Source organism: Dromiciops gliroides, chromosome 5 (assembly GCF_019393635.1).
Source record: "Dromiciops gliroides isolate mDroGli1 chromosome 5, mDroGli1.pri, whole genome shotgun sequence".
Lineage (NCBI taxonomy): Eukaryota > Metazoa > Chordata > Mammalia > Microbiotheria > Microbiotheriidae > Dromiciops > Dromiciops gliroides.
In genome coordinates this window covers 150,155,498-150,182,573 of record NC_057865.1, presented here as the reverse complement: position 1 = coordinate 150,182,573, position 27,076 = coordinate 150,155,498, and the positions used below count along the sequence as shown (strand labels likewise).

Genomic DNA, 27,076 nt, shown 5'->3' with positions numbered 1-27,076 from the left:
GAATGCGGTCAGACATGACTGAAAAAAATCAACAACAACAAAAACTGGCCTCCCAGTCACTCTTTCTCCTTTCAGTACCTGGCTCAAAATCTTCCCTTCCTGCCTTCACATTTCAGGACTTCAAAATACAAACTTATACAAATTATACAAACCTTCACCTACTACCTTGCCATTTATATCATATTCCTCTGCTACTCATAGAGTTAGTTACACCTTGGATCTTATCATTACCCATAACTATGCCACCTTCATGATCATAAATTCTGAAATTCCTGTTGTAATTTTCTCAGTTCATCACTCCTGCCTCATTTTTTTAACCTGATAGTCAACAGTTGACCAGTTGAACTAAAAATCGCCCCCTTATTCGTATTCATGTACTGCAAATCCTAAACCTTGTATCACCAATCACCACTGGCTTTCTCTGTTGTGATATTCATGGGAGAGAGCATGGCGCAGTGTGAAAAAAACACTGACTTTAGAGTCACAGGACCTGAGTTCAAACTCCAGATCTGCTACTTATTACTTTTGTGGTCATTCTCCTTCTCTAGAAACCCCCTACTGCCTTCAGGATATTATACAAACCCATGTTTGGTGGAAGAAGAATGGTAGGAAGTGTCCAAACTGTTCATACTTTTGGTTATCTTTAGAATCTGAGTTGAAAGGGAGGCAATATAGTGCACCCCACAAAGCTTAGTTCAAGAACAATCTCCTTTGTGAAGCCTCCTTTGATTCCCTTCTCTACCTTTTAATATTCTTTCTATTCATGTTACCATGTATTTACTTATGTCTGACTGTTATGTCTGTTGTATCTTCTCCTTCCCCAGAAAAACATAAGCTTTTGGAAGATGAAGACTATCTTTTCTTGTGTTTGTACTCCAAGCAGAGTGCCTTGCACATACATAGCAGGCATTTTATAAATCGTTATTGAATTGAATCAGATTGAATCCAAGAAATTCTTTTGAGGTCCCCTCATCTCCACTGCAGTTAAATTCAATTTAAAAATTTGAAATTTAAAAATTTTTACTGAGTACTTACTGTATACAAGACAATATAAGGTGCTGTGAGGGACAAGGAACTAAAACATGGTAGATTTTTCTCAAAGAACTAACATCAATTTGATGATTAGTTCATTACTTGTATAAATTATCATTAAAGTTCTTATCCTTAAATTATCCAATGCCCTATTTAGGAAACTTTCAAATGTATGTCTCCTTACATAGTAAGACTCCTTAAATATTAAAATCCACGTTTGAGGTGGTAAAATATGTCAAATGGAAGAATAAAAGTAGTGATAAAGTAGACTGAAAGGAGGTGAAAAAGAAGGGGTTAAACACCAGTCAATTTTGCAATGCCAGAGTAGAAGAGGCAAAGTTTCAAAGCAAACAATTCTAATCTGTTTCACAAAAGTGATGCACAACTATAGACAATAAGTTACAATGTTCCATAAATATTTCAGTTTTCTTGACATTAACTATCTGTGAGACCCATGGCAAGTCACTTAATACTAATTGAGGGAGGGAAGGAAGGAGATACTTCAGCTTTACAAATTACAATATGTTCAATCCCAACAAAATTAGGTCAAAACTAAAAGAAATCATGATCTGGTCATGGAAACATGAATAAAAATTTAAGAACCATAGTATAAGTATCATATTTCCTCAAAGTATTTAAGGTATCTAGTATCGGCTGCTCTACTACTACGATATTAGTACCTGGTACTCTATACACTGTACTATATCACTTTACTTAGTAATAACCTCTAAGTATTTCAGGGATAAAAATTTCAAAACCTAGCAGGTAATCATTGAATAAAAGCCCTCTGCATGCAAAATCTTAGATTTTTGTAACTTTCAGCAAGTCAGGTGAATTAAAACACTAATAAAAAAAGCTGCGGCTTTGTTAGAAATCACTCTTAAAATTACATACCAATGTAAAACAGTTTTTAAAAAACCATCAAAAGCATTTGTGGCTTGAAGAAATGGGGCAAGTTTCTAAAGAATATATTCAATATATTATTTAAAGAAATTCATAATTATTATATTTTATACCTAAAATTATATCTACATATAATTTATTTATAGTTAATTAATTTATCAATATTATAGTTATTAATTTATAAATTAGAATAAATATCACAATGTTAGCATAATGCCTGGCACACAGTGAGTATTTTCCTTCAAATAAGAATAGATGAAAAATACTTACTCTGTTCATAATCATCCCACTGATTTCAAGCACAGACATTTCAGCTTTCTTGCAGTCATTACCTTCCCATACAATTGCACTGACTTTTTCTAATCCTGGGTTGGAGCTGTGGAGCCAGGGCAAATGACTCTGAGAAATAAAAATATCCAACAGTTGAATCCAGAACAAAAATAATGACTAAGATTTGTTAACATATATCTATAATAGATGAAATGAAAAAATATTAAAAACAAGAATAAAGTTACAAAAAATTGTCAGATATATGTATATGGCTATATATATAAAGAAATTTTTCTAAATTAAATCATGAAATTTGCTCTCAAATGTATAGTGAAACTTCCCATTAATAAGTGCTTAACTGTAAATCTAGCCATATGTCTACATCTTCATATGGAAGTTCAAACAAGTCTGTAGGAGTGAAATGAACATTATAGAACTCATCTGGATCTTCAACAATATATCATTTTAATAATGAGGATAATAATAAATAGTTAACATTTATGTAGCACTTAATATGTGCCAGGCACTGTGCTATGTGCTTTACAATCATTATCTTACTTATTCTCACAACAACCCTGGGAGGTAGATCCCCATTTTTCAGATGAGGAAAATGAGGAAAACATATGCCAAGCAACTTGCCCAAAGTCACACAGCTAGTAAATGTCTAAAATGACATTTCAATTCAGATCTTCCTGATTCCAAGCCTAGTACTCTATCCAGTGTTCCACGTAACTGGGGAAATAGATAAAATCTAAAGGAATCTTGCCAGAAAGAGGTATTTATCAGTTATTACAGTAAGAGAAAAGGGTATTAAATGAAAATTTTAGTACTACTAAAAGCAAAACAGTTTATCAGTCATTTCAGTTCTATACCACTCTGGTGACCCAATTTGGGGTTTTCGTGGCAAAGATACTGGAATGGTTTGTTATTTCCTTCTCCAGTTCACTTTACAGATGAGTAAACTGATTCAAACAGGATTAAGTGACTTGCACAGAATCAAACAGCTAGTGAGTATTCCACTGCACCACCTAGCTGCCCCTAAAAGCAAGATGCCTTGTTGATATTTATAAGCCATAATCTGAAAAAAGAAAAGTTCTGATCTCTGCAGAGAGCACAATAAAGAAGTGAGGTCACAAAACATAGATAAATAAGAACTCTTGATTTATCCTAGAGAAGGGACAAGGATAAAAAGGCTGTTTATTGGGACAGAATTATCATACTGATATTATGAATCTATACAAATCATATATGTGTGTGTGTGTGTATACACACACACACACAGGATATCTCATATCTTTAATACTTATATTGTCTGATGTTATATAAATAAATGATAGACATCCTTAAGATGTAAAGAATCATAGAAACTTAGAAATATGAAGAAGCTCAAAGGTCATCTAGTTCAAACTATCTAAATAGAAATTGCCTTTACAATATCTAAATAGCATAGTTTTCACATTTTAGCATATTATATTTGGTTACATAATTAAGTTCTAACCATAAATCGCAGTCGTTCAGTATTATTATGATGACTATAATGTGCTATTTAAAATATAATTCAGGATGTGTGCATGGCCTGAAGGGATCATAACAAAAGATTTCAAAGACTTAAGGAATCTACTATTTGCCTGTAGGGAAAATAAAGTTACAGTGACTTTTTTCAATAAAAATGTAAAATGATAATGAAGCTATAAAAAACAGTTACAGAAAATTAACATGCTATCCCTTATCTACATTATGAAATCTACCAAATATATTTTCCTTCTGGAAAGCAAAATACTAAGCCAACTATAGTTAGAAAAAAAAGTTAATGAATAACAAAAACATAGGACAAAATATGAAACTTATACACATAAAATCATTTTCCATTATAATAATAGTCATGTCATAGTTATTGCTAAAGTTCTTATGTTTTATCATTTGGTTGACAAGTAACACAGCAAAGTCCCATTCCAGAAACAATTTCAGAATTTTCAAAAAGTCATTGAAGTATTTTTTATAAAAATGAAAAAAAGGCAGAGTTAAAAAGTGCGCATAAATGGCAGGACCAATATTTCACAGTGAATCCATAGGGGGTAGGGGGAGGGAAGGGGGAAGAAAAGGAAGTAGACAACTAGGGAAGACCTATGATAACACCTTGTACTCATCTAGTACTTTAAAAGATCCAGTAGGGAATCACAGCAATAAGGGGAAGCTGCTTCTGAAGTTCAAAGCAACAACTTGACCAGTTTTCTGGATGCCAAGGTTGTTTACAATGTACTTCTACCTGCTTTTACACACATCACTTCAGGGACCTTCCTCCAAATACTCTAAGCAATATGCTGCCCCATTCTTTTATTCTCTCTTTGAAAAATAATACTTTAGAAGTCAAATGTTTGTACACAGTATCATCAACATTGAGTGTTGATTTACTGTGATGGACTATATTCTTCTCACCAATGCAATGGCACAGAAGAGTTCCAGGGAACTCATGATGGAAGAGGATCTCCAAATCCAAGGAAAAAAAAAAAGAAAAAAAGAACTGTGGAGTATAGATGCTGATTGAACCATATTATTTCTTTTGTTTTGGGTGCTGTTGGTTTTTTTTTTCTATTTTGAGGTTTTGCATCACTGCTCTGATTTTTTCTCTTGTAACAGGATTAATGCAGAAATAGGATTAATGTTATTATGTGTATATATATATGTGTGTGTATATATCTATATCTATATGTATATGTATAGAGATATATAGACATAACCTATATCAGATTACCTGCTGTCTAGGGGAGGGGGAAGGGAGGGGAGGGAGGGGAGGGAGGGAGAAAAATCTGAAATTGTAAAGCTTGTATAAACAAAAGTTGAGAACTATCTTTACATGTAACGGAAAAAATAAAATACCTTATACATTAAAAAAAAAAAGAAGTCAAATGTTGTCCTAGTGTGAAATAACATTAGGGATCATATACTCCAAGTCTTTCATTTTGTAGATAAAGAAACTGAGGCCCAGAGAGGTTAAGTAGCTTGGTAAAGTCAAATAAGCTAATCAATAACAGAACAGAGACTAGAACACAGATCTCTTGACTCCTAGAGTTGAATGCTATTTTTACAACCCCATGCTATCTTCCTTTGCTCCTGAAAGATCTGACTCTCATTTCTAAGAAAATGGGGGCAGAAGTGAGGCATGAAAAAAGTGAGCCAGAAAAGGGTTGAAAGAAATAATAATTAATTTAAAAAAACATCCTTGTTGAACCATATATATGCCAGTTTGTAGAAAGGAGTATTAAATTAAATACTATTTCCCCCCAAAGTCAATGTCAGTAGATCCCCAAATGAGTTTCTTTTATAATTGTCTTACAGTTCCTCCCTAATACATTTTTCAAAATAAAGTTTGGAATTGTTTTAATGACTTCTCTCATAGAAAAATTCCCAACAACTGGGGCTTTTCATTCATGTTAAAATGCTTAAAACCTTTGAAATCTAAGTAACAGTAAAACTGCAAACAAACCCAAAGTGAACAATAACTTTTATTAAAATTGCAAAAGGAATGATAGTCATTAAAATCAGACTCCACACACAGAAAAATTAAAACCATTGCAACAGTATTATATTCAACTACAGTTCTATTAATGAGGAAAAGAGAAAATACAAAGTTTATTTGTGGATTAATGCTATATTCTTGGACTTTTAAAGAAATATGAAGAATGTACTGCAACCTAGAAATTTTATATAAGAGAAGTCCGATCACATTATTTTAAATATTTCCTTCCCTCTTAGGCACAGTGTCTTTCTCTGCCTTCTATGGTAAGAGGAAAAAATTCCACCCCCACCGCCCCAAAAGAGCCATTGAAGCATTTTTTAAATGCACACAGTGGAACAGAAGGGAATTCAGAAAGAAGTAAATACAGGAAGGATACTTTTTTCTTTTCTTTTCTTCTTTTTTTTTTTTTTTTTTGCCCAGGGTCACACAGCTAATAAGTGCCATGTGTTTGAGGCTGGATTTGAACTCAGGTCCAACTGAATTCAGGGTCAGTGCTTTATCCACTTCACTACCTAGCTGCCCATGAGTACACTTTTTAAACAATCGAATTTATTTTATTCTTTTTTTTTTTTTAAGTAAGTGGTAGGGGCAGCTAGGTGGCGCAGTAGATAGAGCACCGGCCCTGGATTCAGGAGGACCTGAGTTCAAATCCGGATTCAGACACATTACACACTTACTAGCTGTGTGACCCTGGGCAAGTCACTTAACCCCAATTGCCTTACCAAAAAAAAAAAGAAAAAGAAAAAGATAAAGAAAAAGTAAGTGGTAGGAAATGGAGATTCATGTCTTATATCATCCTCTCTTTGTATGAAAATGCTAGGGAGGTTTTGGAGTTTAAATTCAGAATAATTTTTTTAAGTATTAGTCATATTTAGGGAATTAAGTTATTTGTAACATAAATACACGTTAACTATAATATTCCAGGTTAGTTTCACAACAATGTTCAGAGCCCCATCAGCTTTTACCCCAAGACTAAATGGGAAGAAAGAGAATATAGTGTTTTGTTTTTCATTTTAACCAAATTACCACATGAATAATTTTAAGGAATAAGAAATCAAAAGCAGATTGGTAGTCAAACTCAGAGCTAGAAGGAACATTAGTATTCCTCTCAGGTTCTCATGTGACAGATGAAGACCCTGCAGCTCAGATGTGAAGTGACCCACATGGGTCACACAAGTTAGTGACAGAAATGGCATCAGAACTCAGTTCTTCTGATTTCCTGCTCAGAGCTCTTTCCACTACATGAAGCACCCTACTGTGACCTCTACAGATCTGAAATTTGTCATTTTCTACCATATAAGGGGCAAGCAAGACTATCCACAAGTTTGAAATAGAATAACCCCAACTTATTGTAGTGTAGACATTTAATTATATAATAAATTGACATAAGGAAGTTCTCTAATTTAATTAGCTCACATTTGGTATTTTCTGTTGACCTGATTATTCTATGACAACCTGCAAAGGAGTTGCTTGAACAAATTTTAAATATTATAATATACCTTAATTTTGTTTACGAGTCACCTTGAAACATGAGAGCAAATACATTTTTGAATGGGTATAATGATTTCAAGGAAAGTGAGTACATTTATAGATTATAGGGATTTATAATTTAGAAAAAATGCCTCATTTCACCTTCTGAAAACAATATAGGCTTATGATGAAAGTGATTCCACAAAATGATTCCCTCATCCTCCTCTAAAGTTAGTGTATCACTTTATATGACTCCATTTAGGACTATATGCTGACAGAATATCTAGAAGCTTAAGAAAGTAGTCATGTGTCAAAGCTGCTACTAAGTTAGACTACTAAATCTAAGCAGGTTGCAGCATATTACCAATGATGGCTAGCTTACAATAAGTTATATAAAAGAGATAATCCAGAGGTGGGCCAGTTAGGAAATAAGAGCAAGGAGGAGCAGTTAGGTGGCACAGTGGATAGAGCACCGGCCCTGGAGTCAGGAGTACCTGAGTTCAAATCCAGCCTCAGACACTTAACACTTACTAGATGTGTGACAATCCCAATTGCCTCACTTTAAAAAAAAAATAAAAAAGGAAATAAGAGCAAGGGAAGAAGAGCCCAAGTATTATACTAATATCCATGAAATATTAAGAGATTCACAAAGAAGGTCTCTAGCACATTAGACAGCATCTCTATGAAGGATTTATGGAAGAATACTGTCAAGAATCCAACAGATGAGAAAGCATAAATGGGTTGAAATCTACAATGTTTACATCATTAATCCACTGAAATTTATTGAACCTATGAATGTTAGGGAGTTTGCAAAAGTAATGATTCTTTTTAGCATTCTGAGAACTTAAACCATCTTTTAAAAACCTCTTATTTTAAATGAGAGAGAGAATTATTTCTCTCATATTAAATAATCAATTTTTGTTTTGTTTTGGTTTGGTTTTAGGGCAATGAGGGTTAAGTGACTTGCCCAGGGTCACACACTAGTAAGTGTTAAGTGTCTGAGGCTGGATTTGAACTCCTCCTGAATCCAAGTCCGGTGCTTTATCCACTTCGTCACCTAACTGCCCCCATCAATTGTTAATATTGGAGAGACCCAGGTTTTTTTTACCTTCCTATTTTGTCATTCATAAATCAGCCCCTTATAGGTTATTCAGCCAGTATCTGGTGGACATTGCTGATAATCAGATTAGATTTAATATTCTTCTCAATCTTGTTCAAACCCCACACAACCTGGGAAGCCCAAACTGTTCTACTCAGGCTTAGGTGGGACTGATCTGAATAAGAGTAACATAATCAAAGGCATGTCCTCCAACCAAATAGAATAGGTCTACCTCTCATTAAAATATGCATTATCTTGTTGTTAACCAACTGGAGTTGATTACTACTACCCTTTAGGCATACCCACTCTCCCAAATCTCAAGAGGCCTCTACAATCCATCTTTGGTTTATGAGAGAAGGCCAAATGACCATTCTTTTATTAATTATTTGCTAGCCATAATAAATAATTACCCAGAAATTAAGTCTCTCAAACCTTTCATTCAACGGAAATGATAAAAACAATTATATTTAGTTTCATGGGATCATGGATGTGGAAGGGATCTCATACATCAACAGGTCCAATCCTATTATGTCATAGATGAGGCAACTGAGACCCAGAGAGGTTAAAGTGACTACGCCAAATTCATAGACAGATTAAGAAGCAGAATTGGAATTTCAAGTCAAATCTAGTGTTCTTTCCACTGCTCAACACTGCCATCAATATAATAACCATGTAACCTGTAATCTAAATTCTGGATTTCCTTGTCTTAGTATAATTAGGCTACATAAATACAAATAGGAAAAGTGTGTAAATGGAATACTGTTTTGGTTCAAGGCAAGTTTTCTTTCTTTACTCTAAAGTCTTTCAGAGCTCACAAATTCAAAGGAGCATGCAGCTCCATATAATCCAATTGCTGTAAACTAACCTGATGAAAAGGGTCGTCTCTATATTCCTTTTTCATACATGGATTAACTTGAGGATTTTCCACATCTGTCTCACTGGTACAAGATGAACGGCATTCTGCACAATGTAACAAGTCTTCCCATAATACATCTTCTGTTTCTGATTCTGGCCTTGTACTCTCAGAATCTTGTCTGGAACTTGAACAGCGAGAGCTGCAACTAGTACCCGATTTAGGGGCATCCTGAAAGCAAGATATTCTTTGACATTAATGCAGTTTATATATTCTAACTGAAAGGTCTTCTAGAAACCATTCAATTAAGTTGATGCCAGTGTTTTTTAATTGTAAAAAAAAATTATCAAAAGAATAAGACAGCCAAACTATGAAAAGTAAACCTCTTTTTTCCTGTATTTATTACATATTTACATATTGTTTGGTAGTAGATATAAAAAGCATACCCACCACAATGTTTATGTGATTTCACAGCTCCATCCTAATACTACCATACACATTTCAATATTTAACTCAAGTATTATTGTACCTGCTTTCTATCTCCCAACTTCATATGAACTTCACAATCAGGCTTGGCACAAACTAGGTATAAACTTTTATACTTTGTACATTCAGCATCAAACTCACTGGGTTATGCAACTCATATTAAGCATAATATGTTCTCTGTTCTGTAGTTTTACTTTATCATTTATCAGAAACAAAAAGTAGGAAGGCCCTAATAAACTACAATATAGTTAGTATACAACATAGCTCAGTATTTTTAATTTATACTTTTCAAATGAAAACGCTACATTTTTTTAAATTACAGTAAAAAACTTCAACTAGGAAAACAACTTAAAATACTAATACATATTACTTTGAAAAAAATAAAAGTTTAAAACACCAACACTGTTTTTGAATATAATAAGGTAAAATAAAATCGTATCTAACACAAATTTTGTCTCAATTGTCTCAATTTTCTATTAAACAGCTATTAACAACAATCTTAAATTATTAAGCAGTTTGCTTTTTAAAATGAGAAAAATTTGGAAAGGAAAGACCAAGCAAGGATGTGGCCTGAAATACAGAAGCTAATTGTTTAACATTATCATATTGATGGACCAGTATCCTTGCAGTTATTTAGTCTTAAAACCTCCAATGTCATCTTTGCTTTTCCCCTCCTTCCTTTATATATCCATAACCACTTAGTAAAAACATTCAAATGATTTTTTCTTTGAGATGTTTCCTTCATTCATATCTTGATTTCTGTTCCCCACTGTTACAAGGCTCATTTAGACCCTCATTCACTCCATACCTTAACTAGTGTAAAAGCCTTTACTTTAGCTGCTTCTCTAATAAAAAACCAATCCTATATACACTTCGACCAGATTAATATTCCTAAACCATCAATTTAATTGTCGAATTCCCTTGCTTCAAAGATGTCAATGAACAGCTCTCAACCACCTATCCTAGAAGATAATGTTTCAATTCCTTAGGCTAAAATTTAAGGTCATCTTTAAGTTTAGGTCATCCTTTAGTCAAGGTCAACCTACCTCTTTGCCTCATTTCTCCTTATCCCCAAAATGAATCTTCTGATCCAACCAAACCTGAGGCAATGAATATAGTGGAAAATAGAATGGTTGGAGAATTAAGACTGCCTACGTTTAAATTCTACCTTACACTTACTACCCAAGTGACCGGGGCAAGTGACTTAATCTTTGTGGGCCTCAGTTTTCTCATCTGTAAAATAAATGAGCCAGACAAGATGGCCTCTGAGGTCACTTTCAGCTCTACATCTATTAAGGTCTTAATCCCTATCCTACGAGTCTGTCTTTTACTTTTCCATCTTTAAGCCTTAATTCATGCTTTAGTTGACCTTTTTCCTCTTTGCCTATCTGAATCTTCAAGTCTCAAAACAAGTCTCACATTTTCTAAGAAGTTTTTGTGTCTAAGGAGTGACCTCTTACTGCTTCCTTGATGACCTCTACCACCCATTTGGAAATTAATATTACATCACTTATCAACATATCTTATGTTCTGAATTATTTAACTCTTATATTATAACTTTTGATATGTTTCTGTATTCTCTCTTCAAATAGACAAGTTAAATGAGGATAAAGAATAAATCTTATCCTTTGCTTTTTCTTAAAATGCTTTGTATACATTGTTATTTTACATGTCTAGAAAGTACTTAAGTGATAGAGGTTTGGGCAGCTAGGTGGTGCAGTGCCCTGGATTCAGGAGGACCTGAGTTAAAATCCGGCCTTAGACCCTTGACACTAGCTGTGTGACCTTGGGCTAGTCACTTAACCCTAATTGTCTCACCAAAAAAAAAAAAGTCGAATAAGTGATAGAGGTTTTAGAATCTCTATCAGTCTGCTATGACAAAATAATACACATCAATCTGTCTCAGAAAAGTAAAGGTGGAAAGGATAAGGAACAAAAAGAAATGAAAGCAGAATAAAGTGAAGATTACCAGGAAAACAATTTATACTATAACAACTCTAAAAAAGGACAATTTTAAAAGACTTGAACTCTATTCAAGTCAATGTCTAACTATGATCCTGGAGAACTAATGATGAAGAATGCTACTCATTCTCCTAAAGAGAGGTGACAAACTAAATATGCAGAATAAGACATACATTTTGGTCATAGCAAAAGCTGGGGTTTTGTTTAAATATGAATATTTGCTACAGTACCCCCTCACTATCCTGTAGTAAAGATGTGAGAGGGGAAAAATTAACTTAAATTAAAAAAAAATTTTTGAAGAAAGAGAATGACAGTCAGAAACTCTAAAGAGACTAAGCTGTTTTGTGCTTTAAAAAAGCAAGGTTATACAAGGTGTCTCAAAAGTCTTGGTGCAATTTTAAACTCTGACAATTTAGATTTACACTAAGACTTTTGGGGCACCATGTGTTACAATCTTTCAGACTCAAATTTCTGAAATAGGGGGTAATATCAGAAAAGAAAAAGCAGCACAGTTAGCCACACTGACTTAAAATTTAAAACATTTTAAGTAGCTTGTATTTTATAGCAACCTCTTTGGGATAGCAAGGTGCCTTAGTTATTTTGTGGTCAGGAATTTCATCTGCTTGAGAATTTTCACTTCTAAAAACTTTTAAGTTTATCATTTTAGAAAAAGAATCAAATTAATAAAATAAACAACTCTGGAAGTATCAAACATATTGTTATTGTTGTTTTGTTCCAGACCTGTGAGAATTCCATTAGCTTTCCTCAATATAGATCAGCAACTCAAGTGCAACCTGAAGTCTTAAAAAATTTGCCAGGAACAGATAAGTAACTTGCCCATGCTCATGCAATTGGTCTGTCAGAGTCAAGACTTGAAAGAAGGAAGTTCTTTCTAAAGCCGGTCCCTATTTCCATGATGCTTCTTGTGAGAATCAGGGTGCCACCCTCTGCTGAGAAAGACATTGTGAGAACCAGGGCTACGCCCCCCACCCCCCTTCCCCCCAAAAGAAAGCATGTGACTAGCTTCCGGAAGCTGCCTGGCATCGGGAAGTTACATCTATTCATAGACCGCCTGTAAGTCATGTCAATCAATGCTACCAGCCAATTAGGTTGGAGCTGTGTGTAGGGACTGCCCTGCTTCCTGTTTCACAGGAGGCTTCTGGGAGAAGTTGCTGTGGATTGCTCTTTTTGTTCTGGGACTTCGGGTTGGTGGCAGAGAGAGAGGAAAGGCGATAGGCTTTTCTTGCTTTACTGTACTCCATGTGTTATTTTTACTCTTTAATAAATGCTTAAAAGCCTAAACTCTTCTTGAATTTATCAGTAAATCTTAGTTAGTCCCCACCCCCCAAAACTGGGGGGGGGGCAGGTAAGGACACACATTAGATTTTAAACATCACATTCTCCTTTTTATAACATAGTCCAGTACATAAATTTACCTGAAATTAATGGTGCGTATAGACTAAAAATCTTATAGAATACTTGATAATTTCAGAAAATACTTTCACACAAATTCTTTGAGCCTCACAACTGTTGCTATTTGTCCTTCATTCTGGAAGAGGTCCATGACATGGGGAGGTGATGTCACAACTTGCAATAAATTGGATTTAAATGAGACAGGGCTGTGCAAAGTCACCAGCCTTTCTCTCTCCTCTGGCCCCATCTGGGTCCAGTGGCAAGATACAGATCAGAAAGACTGGAGATGACCCAGATGCAGTGATGACCTTGGCCTTTTTAGGGTAAAGTTAGTTGGAGAAGTAGGACTGTCTATGTTTAAATTCTACCTCCTACACTTACTACCCAAGTGACCGGGGCAAGTGACTTAATCTTTGTGGGCCTCAGTTTTCTCATCTGTAAAATAAATGAACCAGACAAGATGGCCTCTGAGGTCACTTTCAGCTCTTCATCTATTATGATCTTAATCCCTATCCTATAAGTCTGTCTTTTACTTTTCCATCTTTAAGCCTTAATTCATGCTTTAGTTGACCTTTTTCTCAGTTTGTCTGAGGCAACACCCATAGAGAAATCAAGGCTAGGTAAGAAATGAAGTAATAAAGAGCCTCCCTTACCTAATAAAAGAAAAAAATCGATCTGGGAGGGGAAGACCCTCAGTGTTTCTGGCCAACACAAGGAAGAATTGCTATTTACTCTGAGCCATCAGAACCCAAACAATGATCCAGGAAGGTTAGGGTTATGATCTATCACAATAATCTTGAGAAGAAGGTATATAGAAGAGGAAACAGGAAAGTAAATAGGATTAAGTGAATTGCTCAAGGTCATAGTAAGCACTAAACTTAACTTGTACCTAACTCAGAACTTAATCTTCCACTCTTTCTACCATACCAAGTTACCTTTTAAAGATAAAGCAACCTCTTTAAAGGTCTTAACAAAGATACTTTCACCAAAGCACAATAATAGTAATAACTTACATTTATATAGTGCCTTTGCAGTTATAATGTACCTTAACAAATATTATCTCATTTGATCTTCAAAATTATCAAATTTACTTGCAAGTATTGAAAACTCTACACCTGTGGAAAATGAAACTGGTACAAAGTCAGCCAATAATCAATAAACATTTATTAAGCACCTACTATGTGCCAGGCACTGTGCTAAAACTAGAACCAAAATGATTTGATTCCAACTCCAAGGTTCTTTCTATTACACTATGAAACATCTTACAAATGGAATTAATGAATGTGCTTTTGTATAAATAAATCTAACAATGGTTTAAGTGGGAAAAAACCAGTTCTACCTGCACATTCTTTAACTCATACATGGCAGAAATACTGAAATTCAAATTCAAATCCTTATACAGGCTGATTGTTAAAACCTAAATTAAACTAAATTGGAAAGTTCTGAATGAAAAGAGAACAAATAAATCAAAGACTGTTGGCTTAACTCTGACACAAGATATGAATACCAATATTCAAACAAAGCACTCAAAAATAAACCTAAAATTAGCAAGAAGAGCCTAAAGTTATTATATGAGAACCAATATACCTCTTTCAAAAATCAGAGCAGATTGAATTTTTTTTTAAGGGCAATGAGGGTTAAGTGACTTGCCCAGGGTCACACAGCTAGTGAGTGTTAAGTGTCTGAGGCCGTATTTGAACTCAGGTCCTCCTGAATCCAGGGCCGGTGCTCTATCCACTGTGCCACCTAGTTGCCCTGAGCAGATCAATTGTTAAAACAGAAAAATGGGCCCTTCACAGGAAAGAATATATCATAAATGTACACATGTGTATATATGTATTGTACACATATATTCATCAACAATTTAAGAAGATACTAGACTAAAATAACATTGGGACAAAGCTGATGATGTTATAGCTCAACAACAAACTGGTGGGAATTACTGAATGGCATTCCACAGAAGGCAAACCTAGTAAAACAAGATTATTTACTAGTTTTATTGATATGGATATAACTGCTAATTAAGTTTACAGATAAAACCAAATTAGCTGGATTTGTTTACACCCAGAGAAAATAAAATACTTATAAAGAACCTGGATAATTGAAGTTCATCAAAATATTAAAATGAATAGTAGCAAAGAACTAAAATCACTTGACTAAAACAGAAGTGAGGAAAGACTGGTTAAGGAAGCTGTAGAGTAAAAAAACAAAACAAAAACCAAACAATGAATTGTAATACACAACAAGATGAATCAGTAAACCAGAGGCATTACTACAAAATCAGAGATGATTGTGAGATTAATGGCATGTGCTACTAAAATGATAGTGCTGAAACTTAAATCCTTTCTCTAGAATCAGCAGTTGGTGGTGTCCTTAATTCACAATGTTTTTTCTGTTTCAACCCTTCTGACTTTCAAGTCCTTCAGAGATTTCCCCTGAAGTTTAGCTATGCTGCCACCAGGTGATGGTAGTAAACCATAGTAAGTCCTGATTCATGGTGCAAATAATTTCCATGAGATTCCCTAACTCAAGCTTACTCAAATTTATACTTATGGATTTCTAAGTTTTTCTATATAAAATAAATCTCTCGGTTAAAATAGGACAAAGTAAAATTTTTAATAAGTATTTCATGTGGTTATTCTAAATGAAAAAAGTGATTTAAGATAACCTTTCAAACAGAACTCCAACAGCACATTCTAGTATGTTCTTTACATAATAAAGTGGCTACATGAATTCCTCTTGTCTCCAATTCTCCCCTCTCTTTCCACTATTACTTGACTCCAATTCCTTTTCTAGCAATTCTTTCCCACCCCCTCTATTAGTTAACTCCCCATTACACCCAGGTTATACTTCAAGGTAGGGCTGGTTAAGGGCAGAGGCCTGATGATTGGATATAGTGGGGAACAAGGGAAGAGACAAAGATTCAACAGCTTACGTTGTTTCTCTCTTCTTCCAACCCCAGATCCTGGACACAACAGAATTTGTGTTTATTTCTTTAATATCTTGACAACTGTGTTTCAATATAACTGGTTTCCTCTATAACCTTATGTATTTTATTTTTTGCATTTAAAACCACTATTCTGAGACTAGAAATTTCATTAAACTGCCAAAGAGCTCTATGATACCAAAAAAGTTAAGAATGCTTGCTCTATAGAACCAGGAGAACACTGTACACAGTATCAATACCAGTGTGTGATCAACTGTGATAGACTTGATTCTTCTCAGCAATACAATGGGTCCAAGATAGTTCCAGGGGACTTGTGATGGAAAATGCTCTCCAAATCCAGAAAAAAGAACTGTGGAATCTAGATGCAGATTGAACCATACTATTTCTACTTTTTTTTTCTTTTTTGAGGTTTTTCCCTTTTGCTCTGATTCTTCTTTCACAGAATGACTAATGCAGAAATATGTTTATTGTGATTATATATATATATATATATATATATAAAACCTATATTAGATTGCTTGCTGTCTCGGAGAGGGAGGGAGAAAAATTTGTACCTAGAAATCTTATAAAAATAAATGTTGAAAACTATCTCTACATGTAACTAGAAAATAATAAAATGCTTTTATGATAAAAAAGAATGGTTGCTCTAGTGCATAGTCACATAACTGAATGGGGGGGGTAATGAAAAATGTGGCAACAGTAAAATAAAAGGATTTTATACCTATATACCCAGGGTCCCAAGTGAAAAAAGTTTAAGAAGCCCTGCTCTAGTGTATGATTTTCTTGGAAGCATGCTGAGTTTGGTTAAGGAGAGGCTTCTTTTTTGGTAGTGGTTCCCGGGTCAGTTCTGCATTTCCCTACCACTGTTCTCTCAAATATATTCTCTAGAATTCTGTTAAGTTACCTTCCTGGTTCCTAAGGCTGTAAAGGCTCCTCAAATAAAGCAAAACACACGGCACCTGAAGCAACTTCTGAGAATATCAAACCCCTAAGTGTCAATTCTTCCAAACCACAGGCTTTTTCTTACATTGCTACTCTTTTCTTCCCTCTGAGCAGATAATCCCTCTTACCTAATGTTTTATTTTATTAGGATCAGAAGATATCAGAGAGCCAGCAGGGACCCTGGAAATTAGCCAAGATGAGTCTCTCACTGTATACTTGAGAAAACGAGGGCCAGGGACGTTTATCTTGTACAATGCCTGTTGCTTAATTACCAGCCCTATTTAGCTGCAGAAAAGTCTTAGGTTATAAGCTTAAGATTTTTATGGAGACAAAATTAACACAGTAATTTCCCACTTCTTTAGTGGTCACATTCTAGTAGCACTTGAAAGTTAAAAAGTCTTCAGAGGCATAAAAAAAAAAAATAGCTGCCACAAAATCTAAACACTATACTCTTTAATGGAGACATGGAATCATCCTAAGGGCCTTTCCAATATCCTGCTGATTTAGGATTATATGAAAATGAAGGTCGCTGATTTAGCACACTGGGTTATAGAAGATAATATATCAGATATGGTGAAGGGAAAGGTTCCTACAGGCAGACATATTGACAACAGTGAATCTGAAAGCTGACAGGAAAGGAAAAATATAAAAAATACAGTTATCTAGGCCAACTTAATGTAGGGGCAAACAGTCCTATTGACCTTAAGAACACATGAGAAAAAGACTATTGTGTTATATTGTTTTTTGGTTTTTTGGGGGTTTTTTGTTTGGTTTTTTTTGCAGGGCAATGGGGGTTAAGTGACTTGCCCAGGGTCACACAGCTAGTAAGTGTCAAGTATCTGAGGCCGCATTTGAACTCAGGTACTCCTGAATCCAGGGCCAGGGCCAGGGCTTTATCCACTGTGCCACCTAACCGCCCCCTGTGTTATATTGTTAAATGGTAACTGATATTCAGAAAGATGATATTTCTTCAGTATATAGTATGTTTCATAAGGCATGGAATCATTACATAGTAGAAAGATTTCCATTAGAAATATTCTAATATTTTAAAAGTTTTTGTACTGTTATTCTCTTCATTATGTGGAATTGTGGATTCCCAAAGGTTATAATTAACAGCAAGTTCTGGAACACCCTAATAAGATAGAAAGGTTTTGAGCATGACCCATAAAAAACTGTACGTGTTGTTAACACCCTTGATGGAGTTTGTGCAGAGGGTGACAAATTTCTTTCTGTCATTGCAACTCATAAAGACAGGTTAGTTCACTATAACATGTAAAAGGGTTGTAATCTGTATCAGTAGAGAAAGTAGCCATACCAAATGAAATGATGGATCCTTGAAGTATGTTTTGTACTCAAGGAGAAGGTCCAGATGTCTAGAAAATTCACTCATATGGATTATCTTATTTTCCACAATCCTAGATAAGTTCAAGTGTTACTATGCTTAGAAAAGAATGAGAATAGAACATAAAACTGAACAAGATTCTAACTAGTTTCTTTACAATAACTTTGAATTTTGGGTTTCTGAATTCGATATGTAAAAACTGTAGAAAACTAAATGAGAAAACAATTAGCTAATTAATAATAAAATAGCAATTACTAGAAGAGAAAATGTGAAGTAAAGGTAAATTATAAAGTAAAGTAAATTTGTAAAAGAGTGAGTTTTATATAATGAACTCAATTATAAAGTTTAAGTGCTGGAAAAAAGCTAACAAGAGTAGTTATAAAAATTTAACTCTTCTGTCTAAAGATATTTAAAAATAAGGATATTCATGTATGATTCCAAAAATTGCACATTTCCTCATATATAATTCAAAATGTGCTGATATTTCATTAATACGTAAGCATTATATAAGCCAGGACTGGCACTATAAAAATCCAGATCTTTGTGATCTTAATACAATGTAACAATATAAGTATTATTCGTCAGGTATATTGTTGCACAGAAATCTTCTGGCTAAATTGCAATTATCTAGAAATATTAACTACCAAATGATATAATACTTTGAATACATCTATGAATGTGACCTCATTGATTTGGGCACTCCCTACAATAGTGCAGAAAATAGCACATTCACACTTTTTCATTCTAAGCAGCTCTTGTTCATATTGCCCCATAAATATTCCACAATATTCCTCAACTTGCTGGAAGTTTTCTAGTTCTCTCTCTCTCTCTCTCTCTCTCTCTCTCTCTCTATCTCTCTCTCTCTCTCTCTCTCTCTTTGGTGGGGGATTGAGGGTTAAGTGACTTGCCCAGAGTCACACAGCTAGTGTCAAGTGTCTGAGGCCGGATTTGAACTCAGGTCCTCCTGAATCCAGCGCCACCTAGCTGCCCCCTTCTTCTAGTTCTCTTAATGAGATTCAAGTACCAAACAGCCTGGGAACTGCCCCTGATTGATTAGTTGGGGAGGACACCTCATTTTCTAGTTATAATCTCCTTGATGATGCTTTTTGTGGAAATGTGAATTTCTGAAAATTTTGGCATTCTATGACTTAAACCATATGGCATCATTGAAAAAAATGCTTGTGTGAAAAAGATGGGTTCTTACTTGAAAGAAAAATACGGGGTTTGAAAGTGGTAAACAATTTTCTAAATGCTTACTGTTTTTGTCCCATTTGATTTTAGGCCTAGATCACTGTTCATCTGCACATCTTTCCAAGATACATTATTGATGGATAATCTTTATGGGCTTTCCACCCAACTACATATGTGTATGAAAAAAATATTTTCACCAACTTGATTTTTCCTATTGCTAATTAGGCAAAAAACTTTTGAGACTCTGGATATCATTTAGGGAGGCTCTGAAATGTTCTGGGATTTGGTAAAATTAACATAATATCATCTGAAACTAAAGCATCTCTTCTATTTAGATAATACTGGATGTCATCCATGACAATGGAAAACCATCCATGACAAGGACAAACAACTTTTGTGAAAGTATATTTCCCTACTATATGCTTTATAATCACAAGATCAAAAAAATTATTTCTACAGTATATCTATCACAGAAATCTTGTAATAGGAGAACATACACATATTAAGATATGTTATATAATACTTAGATGATAAATCCCAAAGTCCTTCAAGGCAACCAACTGGAATGAAATTAAAAACACAGCAGTAATAAAAATAAAAGATTATACTCTGATGTCTCAGAATTTCAAGATCTGTTCTTCTTGTCAAAGATGTATTTATTTCCTTTGATTCTTAAGGTCTTTCTGATTTTGAATAATCATCACATCCTACATAAATCCTAGTTAAATTATGTAAGAAGAATAACTAAATGAATGAATTTCATGTCAAGTCATTCTCACAAATTAGAGAAAATGTATACCTTTGGTCTCTTTTCTCATACTTGATACTTTAGCTTTAAAATTTAAAGGCTAATAACAGAAGGCGGGGGAGGGGGGGAGGGAACTGAGACTTTACATGGTGTTTTAAGTTTTGTAAACTTTATAAACATGATTTTGGTTCTCTTCATCTGTTACTGAGTTAATACTAACATTGTTTTTATATGTCCAACATTTACTACTCATGGTATTTTTGCTTAAAATATTACCACCTGTATTGTAAAAAGGACTGTCAATTTTCATCTTTGAATCTCTATCAAGCACAATGTACTAAATAAATATGTAACTGAACATCTGTTGTAATATGTTTCAATTCTTAAATACCATTTCTGTTCTTTTGAAGTTAACATAATTGTACACAATCTATTTTTTTCTATAACTCACATTGTATTGCAAAATGCTGCATTTACACTTTGGAACTTGTGGTAGCCTGGAATAAAAGAAACACATCTGTTTTGGAGGGTCTCTGAAATCCATAAGGATTTCACTTGTGCCAAAAGTTATCTCTGTTCTAGACATTTTCCTGATTCAACCCTTGTCTGAAATCTATGTATGCAACTTCAATAGCTTAGAAACCAGTGAGTAAGAGCCTCAGTGGCCAATCTTTGGTTCTTCTGTGCCCATGACATCAGAGGTGATTAACCAGTCCAAAGCACCTGAGCAAAAAATTCATCCTCCTATAAAACTCATGGATGTTGCCAGCTTTGCTGAGTTCCCTTTATTGAATTCCATATAGATTCTATTTAGAATCAGTAGGAATAACAAGACACAAAGTCATCAAAAACTAGAAATCAAACTAATTATCTGGGGTAGGGGGAGGGGAGAGAGAAAAAGAAAAGAAAAGCCAACACAAACGTCCAAGGAGATTGCTATTGGCATATTTGCATTTGACAGGGACAAGAGACATTCATGATGATAAACTAATGGGAGGAAATTGTTACTAATTCAAAATAACAAAATGTTATGAATTATAATCATTAAGAAAAAATGTCCAAAATGATTCTATATAATTGAAACAGATCACTGAGATGGAAAGTTATTTCTTTTGCTTTCCTATTTAAGCAAACTTTAAAAAAAAAAAAAGAAAAAAGAAAAGGACAACAATTTTTTAAAGGCCAAAACATACCTCTGTAGAATAATGCTTCTTATAATGATGTGACTTCCTATTTCGAATGATGTTTTCAGAGGCTCTGTCTACATGGCGACGCAATGGGTATCCTGTTTCCAGGCCTTCCTCACTGGATACTTCATCTGAGACATTTGTGATTATCCTTTGGTTGTCCTAAGTTGACCAATACACAAGCACTGTTAAAAGTACATAACTATTCTGACTGATTTTTTTAGATGTTGGGAATAATTTTTTGAGGACAGGTAACATAAAGACACTTCACAAAATAATCTTTCTCCCCAGAATGAGTGACTGACTAATATATATGAAAATGTTCTTTAAAAATCAGATTACATAATAAAAGATGTTTTTATAAACTTCTTCAGGCACTTGAGTGAAGTACAAGCCCTTCATCAAGATATATATTAAGACAATCTATTTAGCATTTGTACCTTGCCTACTTCCAAAAAGGACTTAAGGTTGCTTATAAAATTAAGTTATATAAAAATAAGACAATTAAGAATAAAAATAGAACTCTATAAAAAGGGCAAAAAGTGTGGGTGTTACCAGACACCTGAGCTAGGCTAATTACCAAAGTTGGGAATCAAATTTTGCTCTAAGTTTCCTGGGAAGGAGGGAGAGAAGGAGGGAGGGAGGGAGGGAGGGAGGAAGGAAGGAAGGAAGGAAGGAAGGAAGGAAGGAAGGAAGGAAGGAAGGAAGGAAGGAAGGAAGGAAGGAAGGAAGGAAGGAAGGAAGGAAGGAAGGAAGGAAGGAAGGAAGGAAGGAACCCATTGGGTTTCACAGAGAATAACAATTACTCATGCTTAGTGCTTCACAGTTTACCTTTGCTTACAACAGCCTAATGATAGTCATCTCTTCTTTCCATTTATCTTACCAGAAAAAAAAAATCTGTTTTGGTTTGTGTATTTCTTTTTAAAGATTCTTACTACTGCTTCTTCATTCAAGAAAGTAATATTTAAAGCATGATATTTGGTTTATGTTAGAGTAGTTTCTCATCTTATTCTATGGAGTTTCATTAACAATTAAGCATTTATATTCAAATGAAATAAGAATTATACAAGGCAGAATGTGACAAGGGCAAATGAAAGGAAAAAAGTGTTGCAAGAAAACTTGAAAAGAAAAGTGGGGGAGGGGAAAGACAGACAATGAGAAAAGGTTTCCCCAAGGAGGTGTCACAAGTGATGAGTGCTAAAAAGAAGTATTTCAACAAGTAGTGCTAAAGAAGAAATGAATTAAAAGTATGAAAAATGAGCAGGACTACATTTTGTAATGTGAAATAAAAACACAAAGTAGGTTGTAATAGGATCATAGAGGCAATTAAGCCAGGCTACAGAATTTGAATTTCAGCCTTTAAGTAACAGATAGCTGAGACTTGTAGGTGGGAAGAGTTATACATTCTAGGAATGTTACTTTGGCAATGGTGGGAAGGACATATTGGAAAGAGGAAGAGACTGAGTGAAGGCAGACAAGTTGGAAGGCTATTACGATGGTCCAGAACACTGTCTAAGGTGGTAGTAGTTTGGAACAGAGAAGGACACAGATGGGAGATGTATTTCAGGGGAAATGAACAATCCATCAGGAAGCACTACTTCCACGTGCTTACCATGTGCTAGGCACTATGCTAAGTGCTAAGGACATAAACACAAAAGTGATATAATCCCTGCTCTGAAGGAGCCTACATTCTATCAGGAGAGAAAACCAAAGGGCCTTGGCCACTGATTGGCTTTGACAAGTGACAGAGTGGGAAGACTCCAAGAAACACCTGTGGTGTTAAGCCTAGATGACTACAGGAAAGCTGTTTCATGAAGGAACAACAGAGAAATGACGACCAGTTCAGTTTGGTGAAAGTGCTTGTGAGTACAGTCTGCTCCACGACTGAGGCCACTTATAGATTAGGAGGTTGTTTGCATAGACATGACAACTGGAGCCTTGGAAATAAGGATGCTATCTCCAAGGGAAAGCACTGGGATCACAGGATCAGGGAACTGAAGGCTTCAGAGGCCGTCTGGCCTGAGCCCCTCACTTTACATATAAGGAAAACTGAGGCCCACAGACATTAAATGGCCCCAGGCTCTTTCAATGGCTATTCCTTACACTTTACCAGTCATTTCCTCTCTCTGAATCTGTTTCCTTATCTATGAAACAAGAATTACTTCAGCTAAATACATTTTAGTGCTTTTCTGAGAAAAGAACCTAGTAAAGCTGAAGGCACTATGAAAATGAGATTTTGTATAATGGAGATAACCCGTAATCATCATGCTTTGCCTGAGCTCTCCAGTTTTAGGTCAGTCCCTAAAAGGAGTTTGTGAAGGACTAATTAAATAATCAAATGCACAGTAAATAAACAAATAATTGAATAGTTAAAAGGAGCCCATTTGTGTTCACAATCCTTACTAGTAGCCTTAAATCATAGAATGTTAATTGAAATAATATTTCTCAATAAATCATACTTACTCTGTGCTGACTACTGGGTGTATTCCTGACTGTTCCTGTGTTCCAGCCTGTCTCTTCTGACTTAATGACTTCACACTGAGGTTCATAATTTTGTATTCCATCCTCATTGCTTTTAAATGTCTTTTTCCCTTCAAGGGATACATAACCATTATCAGTTTCTGTTGATTTATCAATTGAATTTTTTGTTTTCTTCGACCTAAAGTGGAAAATACAGATTAAGCATTATTCATCATGTCTTAAAACCCTTACATTTTTTTTAACTTTCCATCAATCATATGCCATTTATCACCAAAAATTTCAATGCCTGTTCTTATTTGTGAATTGACAGTTTAAATACCAAAGATAACAGTTTCATATACTATAGTCCTAAATAATGTGAAACCTGATGTGGAAAATTCTAAGAAAAAAAAGGAGGAAGTAATATTACTGTTTCACCCACTAAATATAAAAATATCGGTTGTTCTATGAGAGAATATTATAGGCTTTATTATTTTCCCAAAAAAGCAATTCACAGCAAAAAAAATCTAACACTAGAATATGAGAATTAGTTGGTATATACCAACAGATTGACAGATAAACTGGCAGTGCTTCAGAAGTTCAACCAATTTTATCCTCAAAAACTGCAGTGTATGAAAGATAAAAATCTACTTCAATACCAGTTAGTAGGGCTTTAGTGTAACTACAAGACCAAACTGAAATGAGCTCAATTCTGACCAAGTTAGTGATTAAAGCACTTCATAAAAACGTAATTTAATTATAATATAAAAACACTAAGTTCCAACAAATTTTACCCAAAGTATCAGTTTTACAAGAAAAGAAAATTAAAGCAAATGAAATATCTTCAAGAAGTTCAAGAAACAACTCTCATAAAATAGTGTGTAAAAGCCTTTAGAAGACTTACTGAATTTCTATAGAGAACTCTAGATAAAAAAAATAGTGAAACATGATTCTTAGCAACTTTTTTCACTTGTTAAAATTGCCCAAAATGGTGAGCTATTTCTGAATTATCTGGTCTTTTTTCTTTGACCCAAAGGTCCTTGAAACACCAAGCCTGAAAGTCCTTACCAGTTATAAATCCTATTGCCCTATTAAACTTTAAAAATAATACTACATGTAAGTATTTCAGTGCATCTCTGCTTTCAATAATGTGGATATTCTCTCCAACTATGTGAATCACAAAGTATTCAAACTTCATCACTTTATCTGACTCCTGTATATGTCATCTCATGATTTCTCTTGACATTATATTGGTTAGCACACAGGTCATCTATTATCCCTCACTCTGGGATGTGCTTACTTCCTTTTCCAGTCAAAAATCTCTTTGATCAGACTTTTTACATTGCTTCTTGTAATTTATTTACATCCACCAATTATCACATCATTGCCCTTTGGGTGTCCCACTATTTTGATTATGGTTTTCCATGATTTGCAGTGATACAGTATCGTTAAAGAACACTAGTGAATTTTTAAAATTTTCTTTTTCTAGGAAAAAACTTGGGTTGAACACTCAAAGCAGAGACCAACTTTCCAAATTAATAAAGGGTTCTCTTCCTCTAATTCTGAGCCCAGTTTATTGAGCATCTATTTGGTTGTTAAAGATATATGTGCACATGTGTATGTGTTGACAGACCAACTCTATAGATTGTCCTTCCAACTATGTATCACAGTCTAAGCACTTGCATTTTTCATCCACTTGGCTTTTTGTGGGAGGATAATAAGATCAAACTGCTGCATGGATTATGCATCTAATTTAAAAGGATTATGGATCTAATTTAAAAGGTTCTGCAAGGTTCTATGACTTGATGTGACCAGAACATTTTGTAGAAATTAGGTTATAAATAAACAGGTTAGAAGCAGCTACTTTCTTTTCTTTAAAAAGTTTTAATAAAAACAGTAAACAATTAACCCAATTAAGCTTGCTTTGCAACTATCTGTTTAAACCAATGAAGTTCAACCAATAAACTATAACAAATATCCAGTTACTCCAAGTTACTCTTTGCCTATTTGTTCTCATGCACTTGTCTGTTCATGTCTATAATTAGTGCATACTCTGTTCTAGTTCTAATTTTTTTCTTTTACTTTACATAACTTCATAAAGGTCTTTCCATATTTCTTTCTACTCCTTATACTTGTTGATATAAACTGCATGCAGCATTCCAGTAGACTAATATATTTATTAAACCATTTCCTAAGGCCAGACATTCAGGTTGCTTCAGCTTTTTGCAATTACATGTAATGGTGCTACAAAATCTTTGAGCAGCAAGCTTTTTGAATTGTTTTCTCTTATTACACTTTCAGGTTATTTTGATTTTAAAAAGAACCACCTTAGAAGCAGCAAGTTCATGTTTCTTTTTCTTTTTTTAAAAATTTTTTGCAGGGCAATGAGGGTTAAGTGACTTGCCCAGGATCACACAGCTAGTAAGTGCCAAGTGTCTGAGGCCACATTTGAACTCAGGTCCTCCTGAATCCAGGGCCAGTGCTTTATCCACTGTACCACCTAGCTGCCCCCAAGGTCATGTTTCTAATCCACAATAAAACAAAACTATATAAAAGTTTTTCAAAGCTGTCTCCTTTTGATAGTAACACACACACACACACACACACACACAGAAGATATAAGGTTAAACCAGAGTTAATAGTATTGACAGATCAACCCTGATACTGAGCCACAGTTATTTGGGTAATGATGTTAGAAATACCTCTGAGATAGGAAGAACACAATAAATTGAATTTGGTTCATCTTGCTCCAACCAAAAGCTACGCTAGAAGCATTATTTTCTGCATTGGCTTACATATATCACAGGATTTTCAAAGCAATAAAATACAAGTGCAGTATCACAGCCCAGGCCTACAGTTTTCTACCTAGTATGACAAACAAGTCTTACACTGACACGAACTGGCACATTTAAGGTGGAATGCCCTTAAAATACTGAATTTTCTATTCATAGCCAATAGCTTTTATTTCACATAGTTACTCTTGAGAAGAAATGACCTTTGGAAAAAGGTACAATATAGTCACATAAATTTCTTTTTAAATTGATTAATGTTTTTTGGTCTTTCCACCCAACCAACAGATATAAATTAATGCACAAATTATGATAGTGGGCATATTTTTCCTGTTCAAAGTTTTAATCCAGTCAGGAAAAAAGTTTCATCAACTTCTAAAGGATATGCTGGTTCATGTAGTTCTAAACCTACTATAAGAAAATAAACAACATTAGTAAAACATTAAGTCAGCCAATTTAAAATCA

The 27,076-nt window shown here is 34.5% G+C and overlaps 1 protein-coding gene across 6 annotated transcripts in view; it reads right to left on the bottom strand.

Moving 5' to 3' along the window:
* The window catches only part of PHTF2 (putative homeodomain transcription factor 2), a 164,277-nt gene that overhangs the window by 20,062 nt on the left and 117,139 nt on the right, over positions 1 to 27,076 (bottom strand). For 4 of the 6 annotated variants that reach the window (XM_043967328.1, XM_043967325.1, XM_043967327.1 and 1 more), the window contains 4 exons: positions 23,826 to 24,021; positions 21,369 to 21,524; positions 9,157 to 9,375; positions 2,206 to 2,334 (listed from right to left, as the gene is read on the bottom strand). In XM_043967328.1, the coding sequence (XP_043823263.1) occupies positions 2,206 to 2,334; positions 9,157 to 9,375; positions 21,369 to 21,524; positions 23,826 to 24,021 (700 nt within the window). The remainder of the gene's footprint in view (positions 1 to 2,205; positions 2,335 to 9,156; positions 9,376 to 21,368; positions 21,525 to 23,825; positions 24,022 to 27,076) is intronic. The other 2 variants (XM_043967329.1, XM_043967330.1) reach the window with 1 other exon arrangement.